This window comes from Eublepharis macularius, chromosome 1, assembly GCF_028583425.1.
Source record: "Eublepharis macularius isolate TG4126 chromosome 1, MPM_Emac_v1.0, whole genome shotgun sequence".
NCBI classification, from domain to species: Eukaryota; Metazoa; Chordata; class Lepidosauria; order Squamata; family Eublepharidae; genus Eublepharis; species Eublepharis macularius.
In genome coordinates this window covers 136,496,775-136,521,654 of record NC_072790.1, presented here as the reverse complement: position 1 = coordinate 136,521,654, position 24,880 = coordinate 136,496,775, and the positions used below count along the sequence as shown (strand labels likewise).

The 24,880-nt window shown below is 41.8% G+C and overlaps 1 protein-coding gene across 3 annotated transcripts in view; it reads left to right on the top strand.

Moving 5' to 3' along the window:
• The window catches only part of PRKN (parkin RBR E3 ubiquitin protein ligase), a 1,286,511-nt gene extending 1,262,406 nt beyond the window's left edge, over positions 1–24,105 (top strand). For all 3 annotated transcript variants that reach the window (XM_054972198.1, XM_054972190.1, XM_054972207.1), the window contains 3 exons: positions 8,981–9,067; positions 16,082–16,199; positions 22,852–24,105. In XM_054972198.1, the coding sequence (XP_054828173.1) occupies positions 8,981–9,067; positions 16,082–16,199; positions 22,852–22,961 (315 nt within the window). In that variant the 3' untranslated portion in view covers positions 22,962–24,105. The remainder of the gene's footprint in view (positions 1–8,980; positions 9,068–16,081; positions 16,200–22,851) is intronic.
• Positions 24,106–24,880: the final 775 nt, after the last annotated feature.

Below are 24,880 nucleotides of genomic sequence, written 5' to 3'. Positions count from 1 at the left end.
AAGAAAATGGATGCTTTGGAGGCTGACGTCTATGGTACTATACCCTGCTGAGGTCCCTCCCCTCCTTAAACCCCATCCTCTCCAGGCTCCATCTCTAAAATCTCCTGCAATTTCCCAATCTGGAGCTGGCAACCCTAAACTAGAATTAACATTTGTACTATTTAAAATAATCTGCAAACAGGCTCATGAAAATGCTCTACGTATGTTCTTATATTAGCCACAATAGCTAAACAGAACTTCCAGGTACTGAGATCTTAAGCCTGTGAATATCTGTTGCTATGTGGCAAAAAGAGGGCTGTTCCTTTTGGTCCCTCTTTATGGGCATCCTAGAGGCATCTGACTTGGTACTATGTCTTATCATCATCATCTTATAATGATAGACTAGATAGACATGGGTCTTCTCCAGCTTTTCTTATGCATGGGAAAGCAAAGATCCATCAGTTACCTATGAGATGGGGGGAATGGGTGGTGGCAGCTACCGAATGACACTGGTTAATTGTGTTTGTTTACTTTTTTCTGCTTTTTTCCTGGAGAAGCTCCAAGAGATTAAAACAACCATCTGTATCTTGGGCTGCTCTGGAATTCAGTAGCTAGTAGGGGTGTCCACTGAGAAAATTTCCATCTCAGTTTTGTTTCTGGGGGTTTGGGAATAATTCCGTTCCATTACTAGTTTGTTCCAGGTCAGCCAGTGCGGACTCAGAACTGATACATTTAAATTTTTTTCATTTTGACGAGTTTTGGTCTGTTGTGCACTTGTGGGCTGGCTGCACATACACAGACACACTATTCTTTTCAAGAGGAGTTGGGGAAATGAGGCTTTGGAGCAGCTGTTTTCTCACTTAAGCAAAAACAGCATCAACCGTTAGTCCTCCTCCTAGTCTAAACCACTGATCCACTTAGTTTTTCTTCATGCACAATAACACAGACACCCCCCCCCACACACACACACACAACAATGAGTATGTAGAAGGCAAGTGTCAGCAAGTGGGACAGTGGCAGCAGGGCACTTCCAAGTAGGTGAACACTCCAACCAGTGCAGTGCAACAACACACCTCCTTCATGTTCACATTTTTCTTTTTCTGTAAGGCCAAAAACATATTACCTTTGTGTTCTGCTGTTACTTGTTGCTGCTATTTCCGTGTGCTTTATAGTTTTGTTCCCACGATGGGAGGATCCAAATCCTTTCTTTTGATGCTCAGCATTCCACTGCAAAACAGGGCATTCTCACTGTCAATCATCTCCATCAAAGTGCAGACAGGAAGGTAGAATGATTGGCTGAATTTCCACCCACAACCCCACCCAAACTGACCTATGTTCTCCCCATAAGTTTTCCTTTTGCTGTGAGGGCAGGCAGGATTGTTTTTGAAATGGTGGAGTAAGTAAATGTTTGCCATTTGACTCAGAGAAAGATTTGAAAGACTGGAAGCACTCCTACTTAGGTCTAAGTCCCATGTTATTCAATAGTGTTTCCTCCCAGGGAAGTGTTTTTCAAACTGCAGCACGATTAAAGTCTCCCTTCCAAACATTTCCAGAGCTGATGGAGGGGGGATCTCCCCTTGCAAGGGCCTGATTACCTGGGTGGGAGAGAATGACATTTTCCAGGTAGGTACGGGATTAAGGGGTAAGAATATGCACTCATGTGCATTGGTCCCATTCCCCCTTCCTGCCACAGAGTTAATTAATACCATAAGGTCTCTCTCCCCTTGGGATCTGACTGGTGAATGCTATTCAGGAAAACAAGCTGCTGCCCTGCGAGACAAGCCCAGGGCCTGTCTGCTGTGTTAGCATTCAGAACTGCCCCAATAATATTAGAAAGTGTATGGTTATGGATATGTCATGAACCCCACTAAAATTGCTGTCCAAGCAGGCAGAAAACATGGAAGCCACTGTCCAAGCAGGAAGCCAGATCCCACCCAGGAGATGGAACATACAAACATGGGGAGAAACAAGTGAGGCCAGCTTGACCCGCTCCCTTGCCCCAGTGGCACATTAGGGATCCTGATACAATAGGGTCCCTGAATTAATCAACGCATCCCACCCTAGTAATCTCACCTTAACCACTTTCCTATTCTTGAATGGTTCAGAGAACTGATAACCTCACCCATCTACCTCATGGGTCATCAATCATAATTTGATAACTTTAGTTCCACCTGAGAAGACTTAATCAGACCTTCCTAATTCTTTGTTACAAGGAGATCTCTAGTTGGGACAATTGCCATATACATAGACTAAAAGATCCCTAAGTTACCCCTCCTCTTGCAGGTTTCTCCTTTTTGCTAATTCCCCCAAATTTACAAGGAGACTTCATTAGGTAACAGCTGCTGGAAGGTGCAAAACTAAATGAAACAGACAAACTTTTTAGTGGGAGGGACTTGTTATGATTTAGTCTCCCCGATTTGGTACAGCATTCTGGAAGCTGCTTTAATGAGGCAAACCAGTGATTTCTGTGTGTATTTTTGGCTCTTATTTTCATTATGCACACCCCAAGTAGCTGACTTTCTAAGGCAACATCTGTGAGCCATGGGCTAAGAGTCAGTGGGCCAAGAGCCTTTCGTTTCTGCTCTTCAATTCATGCCTAAGAGCTTGTGCCTCTGGCCATGCCCAAGCTTTATAGTACTTGCAAACATGAAAGAGACAAAAATACAAGTGACCAGACATATCCCCCAACAATTCCCTTCCATATGCTTTTGTATTTCATAGTCTTATTAGCAGCAAACTATTGATTCCATGTAAATGCTTTTCATGAAGCTTTGGCAGTTTTTAAAAGTGGACCTGAAAGCTGTGACTTTGTGTGAAGAACAGCATAGGACAAAGAAGTCTGATAAATTTTCTCTCCTTCTGGCTGTTTCTCCACAGAAAATTGACCCCCACACAAACACCTGTTAGTTTCCCCAGAGAGTTCCAGATGGTCTTATCTCAATAAGCACCTTTCTGGAACTCAATTGGAGGGTAAAATCAGCTTAGGGGAAATTTGAAACTGAAAAATGGTAGGCGTAAAATAGGCTAAGCACCTCTTCTGCAACACCACTCAATCAAAGTTGCTTTTCTTTTTCTTTTTTTTAATGTCAGGGGTTTATTATACAGATTTCTGGTATTAGGCCCCAATGCTACTGTGAGGGAATAGTATTAGGCCCCAGTGCTACTGTGAGGGAATGGTATTAAGCCCCAGTGCTACTGTGAGCTAATTGATTCATGGGCCATTAGAACTGGTTAATAATTTACATACCTGACACCCCATACACTCATGACAGTCAATGAATAACTACCACAGTATATTGTTCTCAGGTCCATTCCTGTGTCCAGCCAAGGGACTGTCAAGCAGATATGTGCTTAAGAGTTCACAGGTAAAACATAAACTCTGAGGTGTGCAGGGTCCAAATCTGAAGTTGAATCTTAGTACATGGGGAAGCTTAAACCTTCCTCCATGCACTGTTTTCCCAACCTAACTAAGGGGGAGGGGAACCCTGTTGCAAGGTGGCAACAGAGGCATGGGGGGTGCTGAGTTAATTCTTTTCAGGTACACAGCTGCTAATTGCCATTCTGCATCCAGCATGTGGAATGGACTGATGACATCATAGCCTTTGGCCACACTCGTTGCTGCTGGTTATCCAGCCAGCTGTGCAACTGCATGGTGTTGATCTAGTAACTTCCATACCTCACCTCCAGGTGAGCTGAAGGACCATGAAAGTACAGTGGAGTCATTGGTGTGTGTTTGCTGTTGAAGAAAATGGGAAACCATTTAAGCTGGAAGGCAGTGGTAGGTTATAGGGTCAAAGTAACAAGCCAAGCAAAGGTATAGATGCAGTGTTTTGGTTAGTTGTAACAGGTAAAGTAGGAAGACATTCAGCAAGGCCTGGATTATCTAGGAGGAATTGTATCTATTGTGTTACCTTTTTATTAGTGTTAAAGCACAAATGATTCCACAACACCTTATAAACTAATTCATTAACTATCTAGTGCCAGGGCACATTCTTTTTCTTGCTGCACATAAAACCTGTTCTTCTTCTGAAATATATTACTACTGACAAAATTTTCCAAGAACTCATATTACTCCCACTGTAAAAACATGTTCCACTTAAGAGGGTTTTGTTTGTTTTTTTTAGTCATCAGTTCTTAATTTTCTTGGGGCATATCATATGGGATCTTTTTTCCCATTGACTCGGGTATTTTTATTTATTTCAAAAAAGGATACCACAGAGAAAGCCAACATATAATAGAATCATCAAAGGACAGACATAGGCCGATTCCAGACGGCCAGAAATAGCGTTTTTTCCGCGGGAATAATCACTTACCGGCCACGCGTGTATTTTCTCCTCCGTCTGCTTTGTCTCGTCTCCATCCGCTTTGTGCCATGCTGTCCCGCTTCCGGATGTTCGCATGGCCAACTGAGGGACCCAGGATTGGTTCTTTCCTCCCCGCCACAACTGACGTCGGGGGCCTTCATTGGTTCACATCTCGGGGTGTTTTTTTTTGGTCTTTTTTCTTGTTTTGCGCAAATGCGCATGTGTGCGAAAACGTGGCGTCAACGATGCTCTCGATGATTGGTCGGGAGCATCTCGCGAGGTACATTGGTTGACGATGCGGCCCCTCTCAGCCATCTGCCTCGAGATTTTTTGGAAGTAGTCCAGGTTCCTATGGGTGCTTCGGAGAGCTTCCTGTATCTTCTCCTCCCCCCAGAAGTGTAGCAGATCCATTACCTCTCTATGCTGCCAGGACACCCCCCACTTCCCAGCCACTTCCCCTCCGCCGGCCATGCTGCTCCTGACAAGCCGATATTGCACGAGCACAAGCGTGTGTGCCTGTGCCTGCGTGCTGTGATTTCTTGGCAACCGAGATCCCCCCCCCCCGACGCCCCTGCAATCGGCGCACAAGTCTGCAGGGCAAAGGTCAGCGATACGTCTCAGGGTTGGATTCTCTGAGGGTAACAAAATGGCGGCTGATAGTAAAGCCTCAAGTGCGCATTTCAGGAGGGCCACACCAATGCAATTGCGCACATGCAGAAAATGGATCGGAAAAAAACTTGGCCACGCGTCCTGATGCTGATTATGCATCTGTGCGCATTTGCGCAGTTCTATGTTCGCAGACGCGTGAGTGCGAAAATGGTGCCTTTTTTAAAAAAAATTAATGGCGATATTGTGGCCGGCCACCCGGCAAAGGTCTGGGAAGGGGAGTGCCTCTCCGCCGCAACGAATCGTCATGAAGTGGCCAAACCCGTCATACCATGTTCACATTGTCCGCTTTTATAGCGCGACCAAGCGCCATGGACCGCAGGTAAGCCGGGACGGGAAATTGTGGGTTTTTACGAGTGCTGTCGCTTGAAAAGCGAAAGCACTCGCTTTATTTGTGCCCGTCTGGAATCGGCCATAGTAATTGTGGTCACCACATGAAACACGTGGTATGGGTCTGCTGAGTGTCTGGAAATGGATACAGATCCCTAGAGAAGACATCTAGTTTTAATGATGGTTTCCAGGCTGTCAGCAATGCTCCATTCACTCCTTCCATCAGCTTCTGTCTGAGAAGAGACCACTGATAAGAGACTAAGAGAGGTACTTTGGCAGACCTGAAGGAATTCTGTGGGAGCTCAAAACTCAAAGCTGGAGGCAAACAAGTAACGAATGACACAGGTTGGACACTTGTCAGCTTCCCTCAAGTTTTGATGGGAAATGTAGGCATCCTGGTCTTGCACCTTGGCTCTACAACCGCTGTCCAATGGACTTTTCAAGTGTCACTTGTCCAACATTCTGCCAAGCTGCCTACATTTCCCATCAAAACTTGAGGGAAGCTGGAAGTGTCCAACCTGTGTCACTCGTCACTTGTAGTTTGGCCCTCAGTAAAAGGAAATGGCTGAGATGAGCACAGAGTGAGAGGGTAAGGTCCAGCAGACTCAAGGGACCAACAATGAGAAAATTCTATATAGTTTGTTAAATATGTCTCCTGAAATCACACGTGACAAAGATCAGTTAAAGGAACTGACTCATATTACCAAGCAAACTTAGCATTCTCCCATCACATAGGCAAAAGTCTGGTTACCTCAGTCTTCTAGCCCTTCCTTTACAGTTTCCTAGATGGCTCCTGCTTATACTCATTGATTTGAATGGTAGCTTGTTTCAACATCTTTTTGACATTTTAGTCAAGGTTCCAAAACCCACTTGACTTTGTCATTTCTCATTATCAAGCAAATCCTAACTGGATGGAGAAGTTTAGTTTCTTCTTTTCTCCCTGTTCTTCCAGGCTAAAGAGCTTTTAGTGCTACCAAGCAATACACCAAAATCTGAATTCTCAAGAGGGAGTGAAAACTGGTAAAGCACAAGGCATTATTTTGAAACCCTAGTCCTCCCATTCAAAGAATGGTTTAGAGTGGAATCAGCATCTTGTCCTATTTCATTTTGCATAAGCATCATTTCTGCTGTGCTGCAATGAATCGTGATTTCTTATGGTACTTAAAGTGACAACAGAAGCGTGACAGAGTGCAAAATGGAACTGCAAAGATGAGAAATGTGGTAGATAAACATTTTAGTGTCAAATATGGCCGATATGTCTGTTCATTATATGTGAAAGCCAGCTCTGTATTAGTGGTTTATCAGCTTGGCTTGTCAGTATAGCTAACAGCTGAGAAATCGTTCAGTGCTCTGAAGGTGGGTTAGGATCATGTGACTCAAGAACATTTTACATTTACAGACTTCTCCTCTTGCCCATAGGCATTAAAATTAATAAGAAAATGATAGCTCATAGATCATTGACAGATGTCAAGACAGTTACGTTCATTATAAGGTAAAGACTTAGAACAGGGTAGTGATGATGATTATTGCTGAAGCAAAGGTGTAGATCAATGTTTTACTAAATGGATTGAATTTAGCCACTTCAAACATGTTTCTGGAGAAGTGGCATATAAAATTTGCTAAACAATTTAGGTTTTTCAATTTAACTGAAAGAAATATCTTGGGCTGCGTTTGAACCTTTAAATGCAGTTTGGTATGCTGTCATTACCAAAATCACAAATAAATATTATCACCTGATCATTATTGCAAATCATATGATTGTTAAAGGCAACAGGCTAGTTCTGCAGTTAGAACTCCTGGCTGATGGGATATATCTCAAACAATTCCTCAGATAGTACATTTCTTGCCTGACTGTTCCAGGTGCTCAGTATCTCTACCAGGAGGATTCATCTCACTTTGGGTCTGAACAGTATGGTTTTCTCTTAATTATGACTAATTGGAATTGACCTGAAATAAGGCTGAAGGGCAGCCAGCCATTCAATGTATTGGTGGTAGGGTTGCCAGCCTCCAGGAGTGGTGGTGGTTGGGAGATCTTTTGGAATTATAACTGATCTCCAGATAACTGATCTCTAGACAAGATCAGTTCCCCTGGAAAAAATGGTTATGTTACAGACAGGGTAAGTTCCACCTTTCCCAAAAATAACCACCCAGCTGGGGCTAGTGGCATTTGAGATCACTTTGAAAGGGAGAGGGGGTTTAGGCTGCTGAAGGAAGCAGCAGCAACACCTGGCTGCTGACACCTTCCACTGTTATGAGAGTGTGGGGTTATAAATTCACATTTTCAAAACAATATACCCACATATTTGAATTACTCCTATGTTTAGATAGTGCTCTACATGTTGAGGATCTTGAGTGGCATAGGCCTTGACTGGGTTAGATAGCTGTTCCTGAAATCACAACCTGGCATCTATCAATGCACTGACACCCACAAAGTTTGGGGACCCTGATCTCTCAAAGCAGTGAGTGATAAGGTTCTTTTCTGTTGCAAGCCCTCCTCCAGTTCTGTCTACATTTTCCCCACAAGTAACACTTTTGAAAATCCCCTTAAATTTGCCATATTCTCTAGACTGTACAGCAGAGGTCCCCAATCTTGTTGAGCCTGTGGATATTCTGACATGGGATGGTGGGCATAACCACAAAATGGCTGCCATGGGAGGTGAAGCCAACCACAAATGTCAGGGAGTGATATTATATATACCTCTAATAGCATAACTCTTCAACATTTCATGCAGAAGTTCTGCTTAACAGGATGCCTCTTAAAATGAACATATTGCACATTGAACATGTTGAATGTATTGTTTAAAAAATTCTAGCAGATGGAGAGATTACCATTAGTTACACAATGAAGATCCTTTTGCTGTGGTGGCAGCAGTTGACAAAGCAATGGTTTTTTGAACATGCACCACCAATCAGATAGCCAATGGCTAATTAGAAACCCTGCTGGGCAAAAGTCTCATCTGACACTACTCATTTTCTAAAAACAGTTGGCAGACTCCACATTGTGAACTTCTGTTGCAGAGAGCCATCATCTCAACATCACTACTAACTGGCTGATTCAGAATAAGGAGGGGCTGCCGCTCAAGGGTAGAGCATCTATCTGCATTCAAAGGTCCCAGGTTCAATTCCTGGCATCTCTGGTTAAAAGGATTAGGCAGTAAATAATGTGAAAGACCTCTACTGATATACCAATTGTCTGAGTCAGTATAGGGCAGCTTCAGGCATTCAACAACTGGAGTCCTCAAGGCCAAATCCCCTTCCCTAATGATCAGTATGAAGGCTAGACAGTATTGGCGCTCTGGCAATGGAACTTACTGCCAGTTCATTTGTAGTGATAGACCTGTTACCTCCTCAAAAAGTCTTCTGTAAAGTGTTCCAACTCAGTGCATTTGACCAGGAGTGCTATATACAAAAAAGCATTATGATCAGTAAACGTGCAGTCATTTGTATAGGACTTGCATGATTCCATAAATAGTAGTAGAAAAATCAATACTATAATAGAAGTTATCTTATTATATGTGGAAAATTATACAAAAAGGGGGACTGTTTTAATGAAAAGGCTGAGTAATAATATGCATGATTAGAAAAGATCAAGCAGAAGTAATGGTGTGAGGAAATCAATGGATCATCAGGTGTACAATCCTTCTATGGCTATAATATTATAACTTCATTCCTGATGTGTATTTGTCGTGTTCTTTTTGCAGTTTGTATTCTGCCGTGAATGTAAAGAAGAATACCACAACGGAGAATGTAGCGCCCTGCTTGAAACACAAGGTGCCACGGCCCTGAAGGTACAGAACTCCACACCCATTGCACTTCACAGCAAACTAGTTCTGTCCTAGCAACAGTAACACATGTGTGATTATAATCCGATGGAAACAACTGTGGCAATGATTCACAAATTGTGTACAGGCCCACCTTGGAAGAGGGGTATGGTTGTGAAATTCTAGAAAGTGGCTCTGTAGAAGACAGAGCCAGTAGCAGAAGTTTAGAGTTAAGGCCACCAAAACTGTAATGCTAGCTAGAAAAGCCACCGTGAGATAGAGGACATATAGGAGGTTCTGATGTAGCAGCTTCCCCCCCTTCCAGTTTCTTTCCTGACTGGCTCATTTTAGGAGGGAATCAGAGATGCTGTTCCAATTCTGGTGTTGACTTAGATCAGTAATGCCCGCTTTCAGTAAACTTTATATTGGCATTTCCTTTACAATGGCATTTATATTGGCATAATTTTATATTGGTATACATATATCTATCTGGTACTGCTGCTCATACAGCAATCACTTTGAGCAGAAATTAATGGGAAAACCTTACTTAATATCATTTCTCTGATATTTAATTATTGCCCCTATATATTTTGCCAAGGAAAGAGTAATGGAATCATTTATATCTGATAATAACTGTCACCTGAGCTCTCATATTAGGTAGCTCCATATTTTTAAGTGGAGGAGTCATCAAGCTAGCCCTCATCTCATTAAATATGGAACACTCTATAATCATGTGTTCAGTTATTTCAACTTTATCATATGGGCATCTGCATGTTCTGTTAGTATATGATACTTTTTTGTACCTACCCTCCAAAACCACTGAAGGAAGAACATGCATTCTTGCAAGAGTAAAAGCTCTTCTAAGCTTTGGTACTGAAAAATAATAAAAATACTTTGGCAGTTGCATTGGGAGGGCAATACCTAAATAAAGAGTCAAACATAACCTCCATGCCATAACAGACACAGGATATCCAACTTCCTAACACACATTTTAATTTGCTTGATTATATCTTTAGTTTCTGTAATCTTGACTATGTGATTTGTTATTCCTAAGCATTTCATTTTCTTTCCCAGTAGTTGATCCCATTGACTGTTGTGTTTAACTGCCTGGATGAGTCCAAGGAAAGTAGGCCTTCCCTTAGATTTTAAGATCTTTATTTTAAAAAGAAATACTTTTATCCATGCCTTAGCTTCCAGGTAGAATTTTTCTTTATTTAAACTATAAACAACAACATAAAAGCTATGGACAACAAACAGAGGGGAAAAAAACATTCTGAAGAGAAGACACACTAGCAACACATAGACAAGTGAAAAAAGAGAAAAGAAAAAAAGAACCCTAAAACTAAACTACAGATTGAGTTCTGATTTTCTCTGCCACAAATATGGATCATATTCAGAGTCTTATTTATTCTAAGTTAAATGTAAGAGTTCTCTTTTTTCTTTTGTTCATGATTCTTAATCCATATCCAGATGCCATCAAGTCCTTATTATCCATTTCATGTAAAATGTCTATAAATGGTTTCCTTTCAGTCAAAAATGTAACTAACGACTTTTCCCTAATCAATTAAATAAGTTTTGCCATTGACGCAAACTCCAAAACTTTTATCCACCATTCCTCCACTGTAGGCAATGTTGGAGTTTTCCACTTTTGTGCATAGAGTACTCTTGCTGCCATAATCAAATATAAAAACAAAGTTACAACGCTTCTTTCCAACTAGCTTTCCATTATTCCCAACAAAAAAATCTCTGGTTTCAACTGGATTTTAATCTTCAAAATCTTCAGAATCGATTATTGTATCTGCAACCAGAAACTCTGCTTTCTTACATGTGATTAATTGTACCCAATGAACTGTATTGGATATGTGTAGTGTGTAATATAGAATTGAAACTGACAATCAATATACGTTTATAGGGTGTTTGATTGTAACCCCATTACTCTATCTCCTTGAGCTTCGGCTTTGTGAATACTGGTGATTATTAGGAGGTTTCCCTCTTGAGCTTGGTTTGTCCATTATTCCCAACAAAAAAATCTCTGGTTTCAACTGGATTCTAATCTTCAGAATCTTCAGAATCAATTATTGTATCTGCAACCAGAAACTCTGCTTTCTCACACGTTCACCACATATGAAAAAATGTCCCTTCTTCTTTAGCACATTTCCAACATACATTTGAAATGGCATGCCTTACATAATGATTATTAAACTCTGCATTGACCTTAACTTTGCCATACCATAGATACCCATGCCACTCAAATTTTAAGTCATGCCCTTCAAGGTCCAATAGTCTTCTATTTTTTAACATTATCCTATTCCTTCATCCAAACCAAATAGTTGGCCGCAAAATATACTCTCAAATCTGGTAGACCAAAACCTCCTCTATCCATGCCTTAGCTTCCATCAATAGTTTGCCCAATTCAGCTCTCAGCGCTATGCCCAAAACACATCTATGAATAGAGGCATACATATATAATAAACTATTGAATCTTTGTTATATTATAGGGGCTTTGATCCAGCTCTAATTGTGTACAGCTAGTCATAGTGGCTCCAGATATGGATATGTATTTCCTTTTTTTTTACTCCATTCAAAAGATGTATTTAGAATACTCAAGAGGGCTTTAATGAGCACAGTAATCTGAAGTCTGAATGCGTAATTGTATATGTACCTCTCGGTTGTAAATTATACAGCGTGTACACAGAGACGCACATGCACACACATTTGTGATTAGGCTTTTAATATTCAATGTCCTTTCTCTTCGTGTTATTTTAAAAGTGTTCATTTGTTTGGAATAGTCCAGATTTTTTGCCACATGGTGGCACTGTAATACTAAAGACTGTCTATTTAGGTACTCTCATACTCCTTGAAGGAATTACTGTTAACCAAGGAATAAAAAGGAGTAAAGGGCTTTCAATAAGATCAATGAATCTGTCTTAAACATTTTGGACCAGGATATGAGAAAACCAGGTTCGAATTCCCACCCTGCCGTGGAAGCTTCAAGGGTGACCTTGGGCCAGTCACACACTCTTAGTCTAACCTACTCACAGGGTTGTTTTAGAAATGGAAACCATAGGTTCCAGAATATTTTTTAACAATGAGGGAAATTAAATTCATTATAAGACTTATCAGGAATCGCCCACAACTTTCAGACTTCTAGTCTGTCATTGTTAAGTTAGTGTGTGTCATGGTCATATAGCCCCAATAATACCAATTATATAGTTCCTTTCCAACCAGTTTTCTGGGCCAGCTTTGGAACAGAGACTGCCTTGTTGCTCCAGTGACCAACACAAATAGAGACATGGTGCATGAATTCCACAATTTACTTACTCATTGAATAATTGTCTGTCCTGTACGTATTGCCCATGAACTTCATTAGATGTTCCTGAGTTAATGTAATGGGAGAGGAAGAACAGCTCCCTCTATCCACTTTCACCACTCCATGCATAATTTTGTAAACCCCTTATCATGTCCCCTCTTAGCCATATTTTTTTCAAACTAAAAGGTCACAGACCTTCCAGCCTTTCCTCGGCCATTTCCACATGCCTTTAAAGGGATGGCCCATGCACTGAATGTTGGTGGCTTTTCCTCATGAATCCAGATGTCTCCGTTTGCAAAATTGTTGTGGGCCATTTGGCTTCCATTTTTGGAAGCCATTTATTGCATATTTAGTCATTTAAACAGCAGGAAAGTTAATGAATAACAGATGTTCCTAATTAGATGATACTTAAGGGTCTCATATGTCAATATTAAAGAGCAAAAAACATTGGCCAGTATTGCTCAATGTAACTTTTTTTGGCACAGACATTAAACATTTCCCTTACAAATCTCATAACATTTATTTTACTGTAGCATGAATAATTGTTGCTTCAAGTACAAGCTGTCTGGGAGAAGACACAATGAGCTGCCTAATCACAAATCATTTCCTGGAAACACTAAGAATGAAACTGTAAAGCTTGAGTCCCTACCATTTTAAAGCTTGCAGTTGTTGCTCTCATCACAAGGTGGTGAGAAGGTCATGTGAGCAGTTGTTAGTTACTGCCTGTTTGTTTCCTTTTTGTTGAACCTCATTTGTATGTATTTGCTGCAGGTATGTCAGGTTGTGAAGGTTAGTCTTTTTGCACAGGCAGTAGTTTTCTTTAATTATACAGCAATACATAGCTATTAGCCACAATTTCAAAACCTCTTGTCATTGTGGAAGTTTGTGATGATCTTTCCCAAAGTATGTTAACAGCAGTGCTTGGAAAATAAATTTATTTACTTCTTTGTGGGGGAAAGAGCTGCCTTAATTGGTTTTTCTAACACAGTCATAATAGAACTGAGCAAGCTACAATATATAAATTTTTTAGGCAATGAATTTTTATGTCTGGTGTCTCGTTTCCATTGTTATTGTGAAGGAGTAAAATTAAGTAGCAGGACACAGATCATGGTGGCAGTGCCAGTAACTATTTTTTATTTTTGAGATTGTAACACTGACTGACATCAAAATATTCCCTACAAGATCTTTTCTACAGACAAGAGTATGTTTGGCAGTAACCAATCTGTATATCTTTAAAAACATGGATTTGGTTCCCTGTCTATTTTTATGCACACACTTTGAAATACTCTCATATCTATGCCTTTATTAGATGCTAACAGCTTTCAGTGCAAAGAGCTAAACAACCAGCAACTCAATTCTTGATTCCACTGTGTATTAGTTGTTAGCCAAACTGCCTTAAAGATGGGGAATTAAAAAGCAGCAGGCTATTATTAAGGGATCTAGACCAATGTATACCAGGGTCAGTTCCTGGATTGCCCAATAAGAGAGGAGACTAATACTTCCAAAGACTTAACTCTTCAAGCTTACAGGGTCTAAGAATCATACATACACATTCAATGCAAGGCTAGGAAATAAAAGGGTGGAAAGCATATAGAGACTGTTGCATGAGCAGGAGTATCGTAGCTGGGCAATACTCACTTGTCCATTGAGAGGCAGAGATCTTAGCAGCGAGGAGGGAAAAATCTAACATAGTGCCTGCACTGTTTGTTAGGAAGGGGGGGGGGGGGATGGCGTGTGCCAGGGCGCTTTTGCCTCTCACTTAAATAGCCAATTATTTGTCTTGGGGCAAGGCTAGTGGAAATGGTCCATGTCCCTTTGATAGTTCTCAGGAACTTTAACAAAAGCAATAAATGTGTCAATTTAGCAAGACGCTTGATATCCAAAAAAGATAATTTGGGCTCTAATGTTTTCTGTTGTGACACCTTGATAGAGGGAAGGAGGGAGGGGAAGAAGAGGGGAGGAAGTGATTGAGTTTATTGGTGGCGCTTTGTGTCACCTCTGTGCAGAAGAAAAGATACAAATGGGGCGTCATCTGCATTTTACTGCGGCTCCGTTGTTTTGATAGTTGGAGGCAATCGTTTCAATGGGTGATTCCCAGAGTCAGAGGTGCCTCGTTTCCTGGTCTTCGCTTTGGGTCTCTGTGTATCAAAGGTGCAACGTGGAAACAGTTCATGCCAGCAGCCCCGGCTGGCAATGGCGTCCACAGGAAAAGTTGTTGTCCTTTTTGAACCTGCTCTGGAATCATGGCCTCTCTCTCTCACTGCTAGCCTTAGTTCCTACGGGCACATCAGCAGTGGCTGGCATCTTGGCATGCAAGCACATTCATCTGGTGCAGGGCGGCCATTTCAACACTTTTGCAGAGGGAGGGCTGCTTGTGGGTGCTGGCTCAGGAGCTGTTCTGCCAGTTCCTTGGCTCTCCCTTCTTCATGCATTGCATTGGCCTCATCACCCAGTTATGCACTGTTCCCACATAAAGTCCATGATGCTATACTTAGCACTTTCAAAGATGTTCGTCCTGCTTGGACAGGTTATCCCAGCCTCTGTGTTACCCTAAATGGCGGGATCTCCTTGTAAGTTGGGGAAATTAGCATTTAAGGAGATGCAGTGAGAGAGGGTACTTGGGATCTCCAGCAATGTATACCAGGATATTCCCTTGGAGAACTCTTGAGTAAACAGGTGGGCGTACAACAGGAAAGCTTTATTAACAGAGCAATAAAAGGTAAACACACAGGAAATGCACAGCATACACACAGAACTAACTAAGAAAACAGAAAGGAAAATGGGAGAGGGTAATTGGGATAAGGTGATATTTACCAGTCTTGGGGAGAAGGAGGAGAGGATCTGTGGAGGAGCAACAAAGCAACCTGTTTCACAGTGAGAAGGATGCTCAAGCAAACTTGAGGGCACATGGATGGGTACCAAGACACATACGCACTGAGCATATGGCTGGGCAGTATAGTTATAGTGCAAAATGTGCCTGGGAGCAAGACTAGTATCTTGTCTTCAAAACAATGGCTTAATTGCTTGTCCGGAGGTAGGGCAATAAGTTGGGAAAGGTGTGATATGATTATCTTGGGCTGGACTATAAGTAAAAATATTGCTTGATGACTCGGTAACTACTGGATAGGGAAGCTATCAGATGCATTGAATAGCCTTGATTAGGTAAGTTGGAAAGGTGGAAGGAGGTGCTGATGGGATTAGTCAGGAAAGGGTCACAGGAAGCCTTGTTGTCTCTATTGCTCTCCGGGGAATGGGGGCCATTTAGTCAGTCATCCCCTGTGACTCATGTCTTGGTAATTTTCCAGTCTCCAGGCCACCTGGCAACTGGACTGCCTTGATGACCAGTGTGTGAAACTCCTGGCAAAAGGGGTTTATGATATTCCATATCCATAAACTGCTCTTCTAGTATGAGAGAGGTGTCTGACTGCTAACATCTGAGCCTGTGTTTATGGCTCAGTTGATTTATTCAACATTTGTTCATGTCTAGTATTGTCTGGGGAACACTGATTAGGAATGGCAATGCAAACTTCTATTAGGTAAAATAAGGTAGGAACACATCTCTTTAGGCTTCTGCTGTGCACTTTTTGCCTTAAAAATAATTGAGTTGGGGATGGCAGCGATGTGTTCCATTTTGTACACAGATTTTTTTGTTTGAAACAAAGCTACAGACTCTATCAAACAAATTTGAATTTTCTGAATTTTTCTGCTCATAGATTCTTCTCTTTTTGCAGGGCTATGAAGTTGATGAGCAAGCAGCCAGACAGGCTCGATGGGAAGCGGCATCCAAAGAAACTATCAAGAGAACAACTAAACCATGCCCCAGCTGCCACGTACCAGTAGAAAAAAATGGTGGGTTCAATAGGTGACATCTAACTGTTTCTGTTCCCATCTTTAATAGTAATAGAAGCTGAAGCTACACAACACTGTCAAGGTTATCTACCCTCTGACTAAGCTAAGAATCTCAGAAAGTTACAGAACCATGTATCATTGTATTTCTGTAGAGCATTGCAATGTTGCCACTATTTCCTTTATTATGAGAATTAATTAGACAGATTTGTTAAACTTCTACGTTTGTTTTGGCTCTTTATTGGAAATCTGTTAGCTGAAAACCACTTCTGAAAACATGCTATGTTGAGTATGCCTATGTCATTTGGGTTCTGGATTTTTGTTTTAAAGAAATCATGACATTTTAAATTAATAAGTATTAGTGCTAGAAACTTCCTTTTCAGAGGCAGAGCAACATTTATTTTATTTATTTATTTATTTTATTCGATTTATATTCCGCCCTCCCTGCATCAGCAGGCTCAGGGCGGATTACAATTTATACAATAATATAAAATTCATGTTCCTTTAAAAACCAATAAAACTCCTTAAATATTTAAAACGCACAACAAAGCAATACTATTTATACATGCAACACCCAGAAACTCTGCAAGTAATAAGTATCTAAAGTCAATCTTAGAAAATATTGATCAATACAGAGCTACAGAATATACCAAGCAAATTTATATTACTGGGAAAGGTATGAACTCACTGTTAAAGAAATTCAAGAAAAACATATGGTCTGACATGAGTTATCTTGGCTCTATCCAGTCCATAATGAACTAAATCAGATATTCATCCATTACAGTTATCCTCATAACCTTTCTTCTTGGAAGAAATGTCCCTTAGTATCATAATTTTGAGGTTCAAAGAGCTATGTAGCTTTGTGTGATAGAGGTGTCATTTTATATCATTTCTCTTTCTGTTTCATTGGCGCCTAAGTGTAGGTCATTGTTTTCCAGCCTTTACAAGCCAGAAAAAAATGATGGTGAGGAGTGCAATTCAATTATTTCTAAATTATTGTCAATTGTATTGTCAAAGCTCTGAAAACAATGCAAAATGAACACAGGCACAATACAACTAAATATAAATTTAATAACCATGATATTTTGAAGAATAATTGGATTTGGATATTTTAAAATTTCTAATTATTTATTCCACAATTTCTTGTGGAATTCCTGACAACGTTCTGGGAAACTGGGTTCCTGACAATGGTTGGGAATAGATATGGGCACAAACCACATTATGAACACAAAAAACCCACGAATCGTCCGATCTTCCGTTCACGATCCAGCAGTTCGTGTGCATCCAAGTCCAACAAACCAGCGTTTGTAAGAAGCCCGGTTCGTTGTGCATGTCCACGGTTCATGAAGCCAGACAGTCAGGCGCCATCAATCAATTCTCTTGGAAACAGAGCTGGGGGAATGCCTGAACTCTATCTGCACTCCTTCTGTCACCCTGGAAACCTGAATTGAAGCCCAACTTACCTTGATTGGCAGGTCTTCCTTCCAACCATGGAGCTGAAAAGTGGTTACAACTTGGGAGAAGACACCTGGGGGAGGGAGGGGGGATGAGGGTGTTCTGTAGCCATGGGCACTCCAATCTCATTCCTGCAAACCCTGATAGGCAGCTCTGACGGCCAACCACAGACCTCCTGTGTTGGTCTATGGGACCTCAGCTTATAAAAACCACTGGGCTCCCAGGCTGGGTTTCACTTTCAGCGAACAGTGGAGTGTGACAGAGCTGTTGCTTGCTACTTGCTAGCCTTTGGGGAGAGAGACAGAGAGAGTATAATTGAGCTTGGATTTTGGGGATAGGGATCTATCTTCTCTGGTCAGGTCTGTGGAAGTGGTGGGCTAGGGCTCTAGTCCCTCCCTCCCTCTGGTTCCAGGGCTGCTGCCAGGGCCTGGGGCCAAGCTCAGTGGGCCCCTTGGCTGAGGGCTCACTATTATCAGTGCCTGATCTGATCAGGCTTCTGGAAGTGCAGCTGGGCTAGGGCTCTAGCCCCACCTCTGGTTCCAGGGCTGCTGCCAGGCCCTGGGGCCAAGCTCAGTGGGCACGTCGGCTGAGGGCTTACACAGTATTATTAGTGCCTGATCTGGTCAGGTCTGTGGGAGTGGTGGGCTAGGGCTCTAGTCCCTCCCTCCCTCTGGTTCCAGGGCTGCTGCCAGGCCCTGGGGCCAAACTCAGTGGGCACCACGGCTGAGGGCTCACACAGTATTATTAGTGCCTGATCTGGTCAGGTCTGTGGGAGTGGTGGGCTAGGGCTCTAGTCCCTCCCTCCCTCTGGTGCCAGGGCTGCTGCCAGGCCCTGGGGCCAAGCTCAGTGGGCACCTCGGCTGAGGGCTCAGACATTATTATTAGTGCCTGATCTGGTCAGGTCTGTGGGAGTGGTGGGCTAGGGCTCTAGTCCCTCCCTCCCTCTGGTTCCAGGGCTGCTGCCACACCCTGGGGCCAAACTCGGTGGGCACCTCGGCTGAGGGCTCAGACATTATTATTAGTGCCTGGTTGGGTCAGGTCTGTGAGAGTGGTGGGCTAGGGCTCTAGTCCCTCCCTCCCTCTGGTTCCAGGGCCGCTGCCTGGTCATCTGAGGGCTCACAGTGCCATCTCCTTTTCTGTCCTTCTTAATTCTAGTTTGGTGGCACAATGAGTCTTCCTGTTGTGTTGGCCACCAAGGGCGGTTGTGGGGTGAAGTGCGATGGCAGTTCTCCTGGTTTACTTGTGGAAAGCAGTAGTGGATGTGGCTCAGGGGCAGCAGAGAGTCCTCCTGCTCCCCCAAATTCACCTGTGGGGGCTGTGGCGGAGGCCAAAGAGGTCTTTCTGCAGGGGAGAGAGAATCTCTCTCAACATTTTGAGGAGGGGGTGGGTGACGGATCCCTGGAGGAATAGTTTGTGTTTTGTGAAAGATTCCTCCCATTCCCATTCCAAACTCTCAGTGGTGTCCCCGCCTGCAGTCCATGGCCAGCTCCACAGCACAGCCTGTAACCATTCATCCTCCTTCCCCTGGGACAGTTAGCAGTCCACGTTTCAACGCCTCCGTATGGAGGCACTTTCGGGCCCTTCCTAATGACCCCTGTGTGGTGCAGTGCCATGCCTATGATGTCCTGGTGCGCAGGGGCAAAAACCCGAAGCACCTGTCTTTGACGGCCCTGACTCGGCACCTGAAGACACACCACCCGACCCTGTCTCCATCCTCACCCAGTGAAACATCCGTTGGGGGAGAAAGGGGGCGACCAGCTCTTCTGAGCGGGGATCAGTGGGAGGGTCACTTTGCCAGCGCTTCACGAGGGATTATCCTGTTACTGCTCCCTCCTTGGTCACAAGGGACAGCTCGGCTGCGAATAGTCAGTGAGAGGGAGATACAGAGAAACAGATAGAAAAGGGTACACAGATATCAACGGTTCTAGATCTAGAAACAGAATGTGAATGCAACAAATAGATATTGAATCAAACAGAACACAACACATACATAGATAAAAGGATTGAAAATCAAAACCGGAGAACAATGCAAACATTAGAGAATGTATAAGTATAATGTACATACACTATGTATGTGCATTCTCTAATGTATGTGCATACATTAGAGAATGTATGTTAACAGTTAGAGAATAGTTGAAGAATTGTATGTAGAAAACAATAGAAATAGAAAGAGAGGGGTCATCATAACCCACCTTTCGGCCTGCGCCGGGAATAAGCGCGCGCTCCTCTGAGGCCTGGCAGGCGGGCAAGCAGGTAGTGTTTAGGTAGTGTTGAACACATAAATTTCCAAAACAAAGTATTAATTTTATGAATATATCTACAAGGTATATAAAAAAGGATTGTACGCATGACATATATAATTTGAGATATAATATTCATTTTGAGTGATTTACTTTACCCCATAATGACAAGTTTAGGGTTACCCATCTATCCAAATCCAAGTATATATCCAAGATCAGTTTATTAAAATTCAACAAAATCATGTACATAATATTCCTTGGGATCAATATTCCAAGATAAATAATGGCATCTGGGCACCACTGAAAATGTCTCTCAGTAATTACACTCTGATATATTGTCTTCCAAGTCCCTATAGTATCAATTTAATTTTGTCCAATTAATTGAATAACCAGACAGAAATTATTAATCAAATGAATTAATTCAGGAATGGAAGACTGGGGTTCTGAAGTAAATAATAAAAAATCCTCTGCATGTAAAGTAATCTTAAATTCTAAAGAGTTATGTATAAAACTATGTATATTATTACTATGTCTTATAGCACAAGCCAGAGGTTCCAAACATAAATCAAAAATGAAAGGTGAAAGAAGACAACCTTGCCTAGTACCTCTTTCAAGAGGGAATGATGCAGAAAAAATACCATTGGTCTGTACTCTAGATCTAGGGGATGAATACAAAATTCTAATCCAAAAATTCACGAGGGAAGCCAAATTTAGTCATGTAGAGGAATTAAATTTCCAATATATTTTGTCAAATGCTTTTTCAGCATCAAGTGAAAAAATAGCAACTTGATAAGATCTCTTTCTATTTAATGCAAACAGATCAGCAACCAGTCTAAGATTATCAGAGCCTTGCCTGCTTTGCATAAATCTTACCTGGTCTACATTTAATAAAAGTTCTAATAACCTTTTGAAGTTTGTTAGCAAGAATGACAGTTTATTGTAAATTTAGTGTAGCTACATGCATGTGTCTGAGAAGGCACAAAGTAACTTTGAACAAAGGTAGAAGCACATGTTAGTGTTTTCTAATTTCTCTGGTCAAGTGGGGTCCCTGGCAGCTGCACCACCATGCTCTTGTATCCCCCCTAACAAAAGACAAATACAAGAGGTAGATACAAACAAGTCTAGCTGTCTTCTAGTAATATTTCTAGATCACTCTCCCTTCTAGGACAACATTTAAAACATCAAAATAAAGTTTGTAAGGCTCTTATGAACAGTACAGGCAGCCAGTTTTTAACAAGCTGGGCACTCTGCTTTATTGCAATTACTGGTTCCAGACCAAACTGTACGTCAATAGCAAAGGAATACCTCCTGGCTCCAGGATGTCTGCAAAGGCCATCAATCCATGCTTTCTTCTTTTCTAATTTTTTTTGTTGACAGGACTATCCTAAAATCATTTTAGGTATCTCAGCAAATAGGTAAGGTTGAAATATAAAGACTGAAGTAAAGTCTGTTAACATATGAACTTTTCTCAGAGCCTGAAGCTGTGTGTGTCACAGTACAAAATTCCTCTGAAAGATTGTATAGTTCAACCTAGTTAAATAACTGCCCAGAGAAATCTTTTGCATGCAGACAGGGAGCTGGCAGTCATCTCTCTAACCCTGTATTGTAGGTCAGAATTAGAAGCTCAAGATTACAAGGCTTTTTTTACCAGTTCTTGATGTAGGGCTTTAACATCAGCTTGATCTGTGGACACTAGAAAACATTGATGTGTGAGACTCCTCCCTAATTACCACCCCAACTAGCCCTCTGTCATCCTGCTGGTTGCCATTGGTGGGTGTCCTCAAGCTTCAGTTCAGCCAGTGAAAGGGGTTGCACCACCTTGTTCCTTCTCCTGACTGACTAAAGAAGCCAAACTCTCCAAAGCTGGCTCAAAACCACCACCATTAGCGCTCACGGGAACACTTTTATACAGGTGTTTCGTTGTCCCGTACCCCCAGCTTTGTTCCAATCCTGCCCTGGCCTCCCTGAATGGCCCTCTCCTCAGCCTATCAGCTGGAAGGGCTCCTCCCCTTCCTGTTCATCCAGGGCTGGTTTGCATGCCACCCAGGCTCAACCCCTGGCTTGCCTGCTGCCTTGGGGCCTCATCCTTCCAGGCTCAAGCTGTTGGAAGCTTCTTGCAAGCCAGGCTGTACCTGGGCTGTGTCCACTGACCTCCTTGGGAGGAGATGAGGCTGCTCCAGGTCCCAGAGCTGCCATAGGTGGGGGGCGAATGGCATGGAGCCTGGCAAGGCTGCCTGCTGCTGCAAAGGTAAGATGGGTGGTGCAGAGACTGACAGCACCAGATGTGATGCTTTTCATTGTGCTTTACCAGATGATATTTGTAACTCAAGGAATTCTCTGAAGCACAGAAGCAGACTGGGCCGGTTTCATTTCTGGGCAGTTGGCAATCCTAGTACATTATCTTTTTGTGTTACTTTGAGAAAAACACATCTAGTAAAGTCTGTATTTCAGGAATGATTTTACCTGTAAATTTTACCGCACTTAAATCTGAGCCTTAGATGCAGCCTGAACCTGTATATCTCAGTTACGGGGTTGGCAATTAGAGGCAGATCCTGCATTTTCTTAGCAGAATAGACCAGACAAAATATGACAACTCTTCTGTTTCCAACACACCACATAATGTTACAAGCCTGCTCTGTGCTCATTTTGGAAGCATCATTTGCACTAATCAGTTAAGTGCTGAAAGTGAGTAGGAATGGAATACCAGAAAGATGTGTCACCACAAGTCACCACTTTAGTTTGTGACTTGGTATTAATGGCAGACAGCTCTCATCTACATTTGACAATACAAACAGAAGTTCTGGGGGAAAAGGTAACCTCCTTTCACAATGACGATAGCATTCAAGCATCAAGAATCCATACTAATCAATATATCAAATATAAAGTTACTTTATTGTTTGAGTCTTCACTGATAAATTGCTTCTCATCTGCAATGTCTTGTTTTTGTTGTTTTCCTCCAGGTGGATGCATGCATATGAAGTGTCCACAGTCTCAGTGCAAATTTGAGTGGTGTTGGAACTGTGGCCTGGAGTGGAACCGGACTTGCATGGGAGACCATTGGTTTGACTGATTTCCCAAGCAGCATTATAAACAATCAAAAGCTCATATGCTGATACCATAGAAAGTAGAAGCACAAGCTTAGCTGCTCTCCTCAGGGTCAGATCCTGAACTCTTTGCTCAGGGTGTGAATTCATTATTACTCTCAAGGCCCTGCACTTCAAGATACGACCATTTGTTCTTTGTCTTGCTACATATCAAATCATCACAATGCATTTAGATGATCATTAGACTTCCTAATCTCACAGTGGCATGCAAAAATGTAGAGGATGAATAACTCTTGCTATAACACTTTACCTCTCCCCTCTCTAGCTACTAATATTCATTCTTTGGAGAAAAAAGCAACCTGTGTCACTGCCACTTTTCTTTCATTGCTTGTTCTTTGCCAAGCCTGACCTCTGTGAGTAGTTTATTGGATGTTCTGGATAAAGAAGTAGTAGAATGCAGATGTACAAATAGACTGTTGGATGCTTAATTTTTGCTCTATAATATAGTTAGAAAATCTTCTATAAAAGTGGACGCTTCTTTCCTTTAAATCAGTTACTTTTCACAGTTGTGTCTATGTATCAGGGATCATTGCAAAGTAATGTTGATGTGCTGTCATAATCAAAAGGCTTTGAGTGTGTTCAAAACCACAGAGAAATCCTAAGAAGAGTTGCTTCAGTCTAAGCCCATTGAAATCAATGAACTTAGACTGGAATAACTGTGTTTAGGATTTCACTGTAAGAGCTGGCACTCTCTGATACAGCAATAAAGCTTTAACCTAGTCCTGGCGTATTAGTCCTACCTGGTTGTTTTTCATATTATAGAAGGTAGAGCTAATCTTATTTACAACAAAATCACAGCATGGTAAAGATCAGTATTGCAATCCTGAGCAGAATTGCTCTGCTTGAAGCCTATAGATCTCAATGGGCTTAGACTGATGCAATGCTGCACAGGACTACGTTGTTACACTCTTAATACAATAAAACTGTCAGTACGTAGCAGCTTTCTTGCAAATGAGAAAGTGATTACTCTTGAATATGTGTGAAGAAAAGCTAATTATAACTTCTAAGAAAACTAACAATACCTGATATGGATATAGACTACTGAATGTCTGCAAGTTGCATGTATTCCACAATCACATTTGGAATATATACAATAAGCTTGAATATAAAATATGGTAATAAAGTGTTTTAACTGTTTCCCTCTGCTTAATTTGAGTGGGAGTCTGTTGAACATACATAGTATACAATCCATGCAAATAGATTTCTTGATTAGTAAAGTTAATCAAAAATTGAGGTGAGAGAGAGAAAAATCCATTGCAAACGAAACCCAGAAATCCAATTCTCCTTGTGGACTATCACAACTTTAGTTTAATTTGAGATCATTATTTTCTCAGTGACAAAATTCAAAATCCTAAATAAGGTAGTATGCTGCAGCTACCTCTCAACCACAGTCTTCTTTGAGTAATCCAGGGATCACAGCACACACTTATCAGGCTTAGTGAGATAATGGCCCCAATCCAAAGAGACACACTGGAATTAACAGGGTTTCAGTTATGATGACTAACTTGTCCTATTTATTTTATTTAAAACTTTTTTTAGTGGGACTTTAAATTCAAATCTCTCTCACTCTTTGGCACCAGTGCAGACAATGTGTATGAAGCTCTTTGAATGCTATATAAATATTAAGGGTGATGATTGTTTACAGGAGAAACCATACTATGCAGGAAGAGGGTGGTGATCTTTTTTGGAACTCCAGTGCAGAACCACATAGTACTTCATAGGTAATGAGCAGCATTTTGAATTAGGCCAAACTCGCATAACAACAGCTGCTTGTCTGATCCTGCAGTAGTCCATCGCTGAGATATGATCCTTGTAACTCACATCTACTAGTCCTCTGCCCTTTCTACATTGGATTATAAAAGGTTTATCAAGGTACCATTTGATT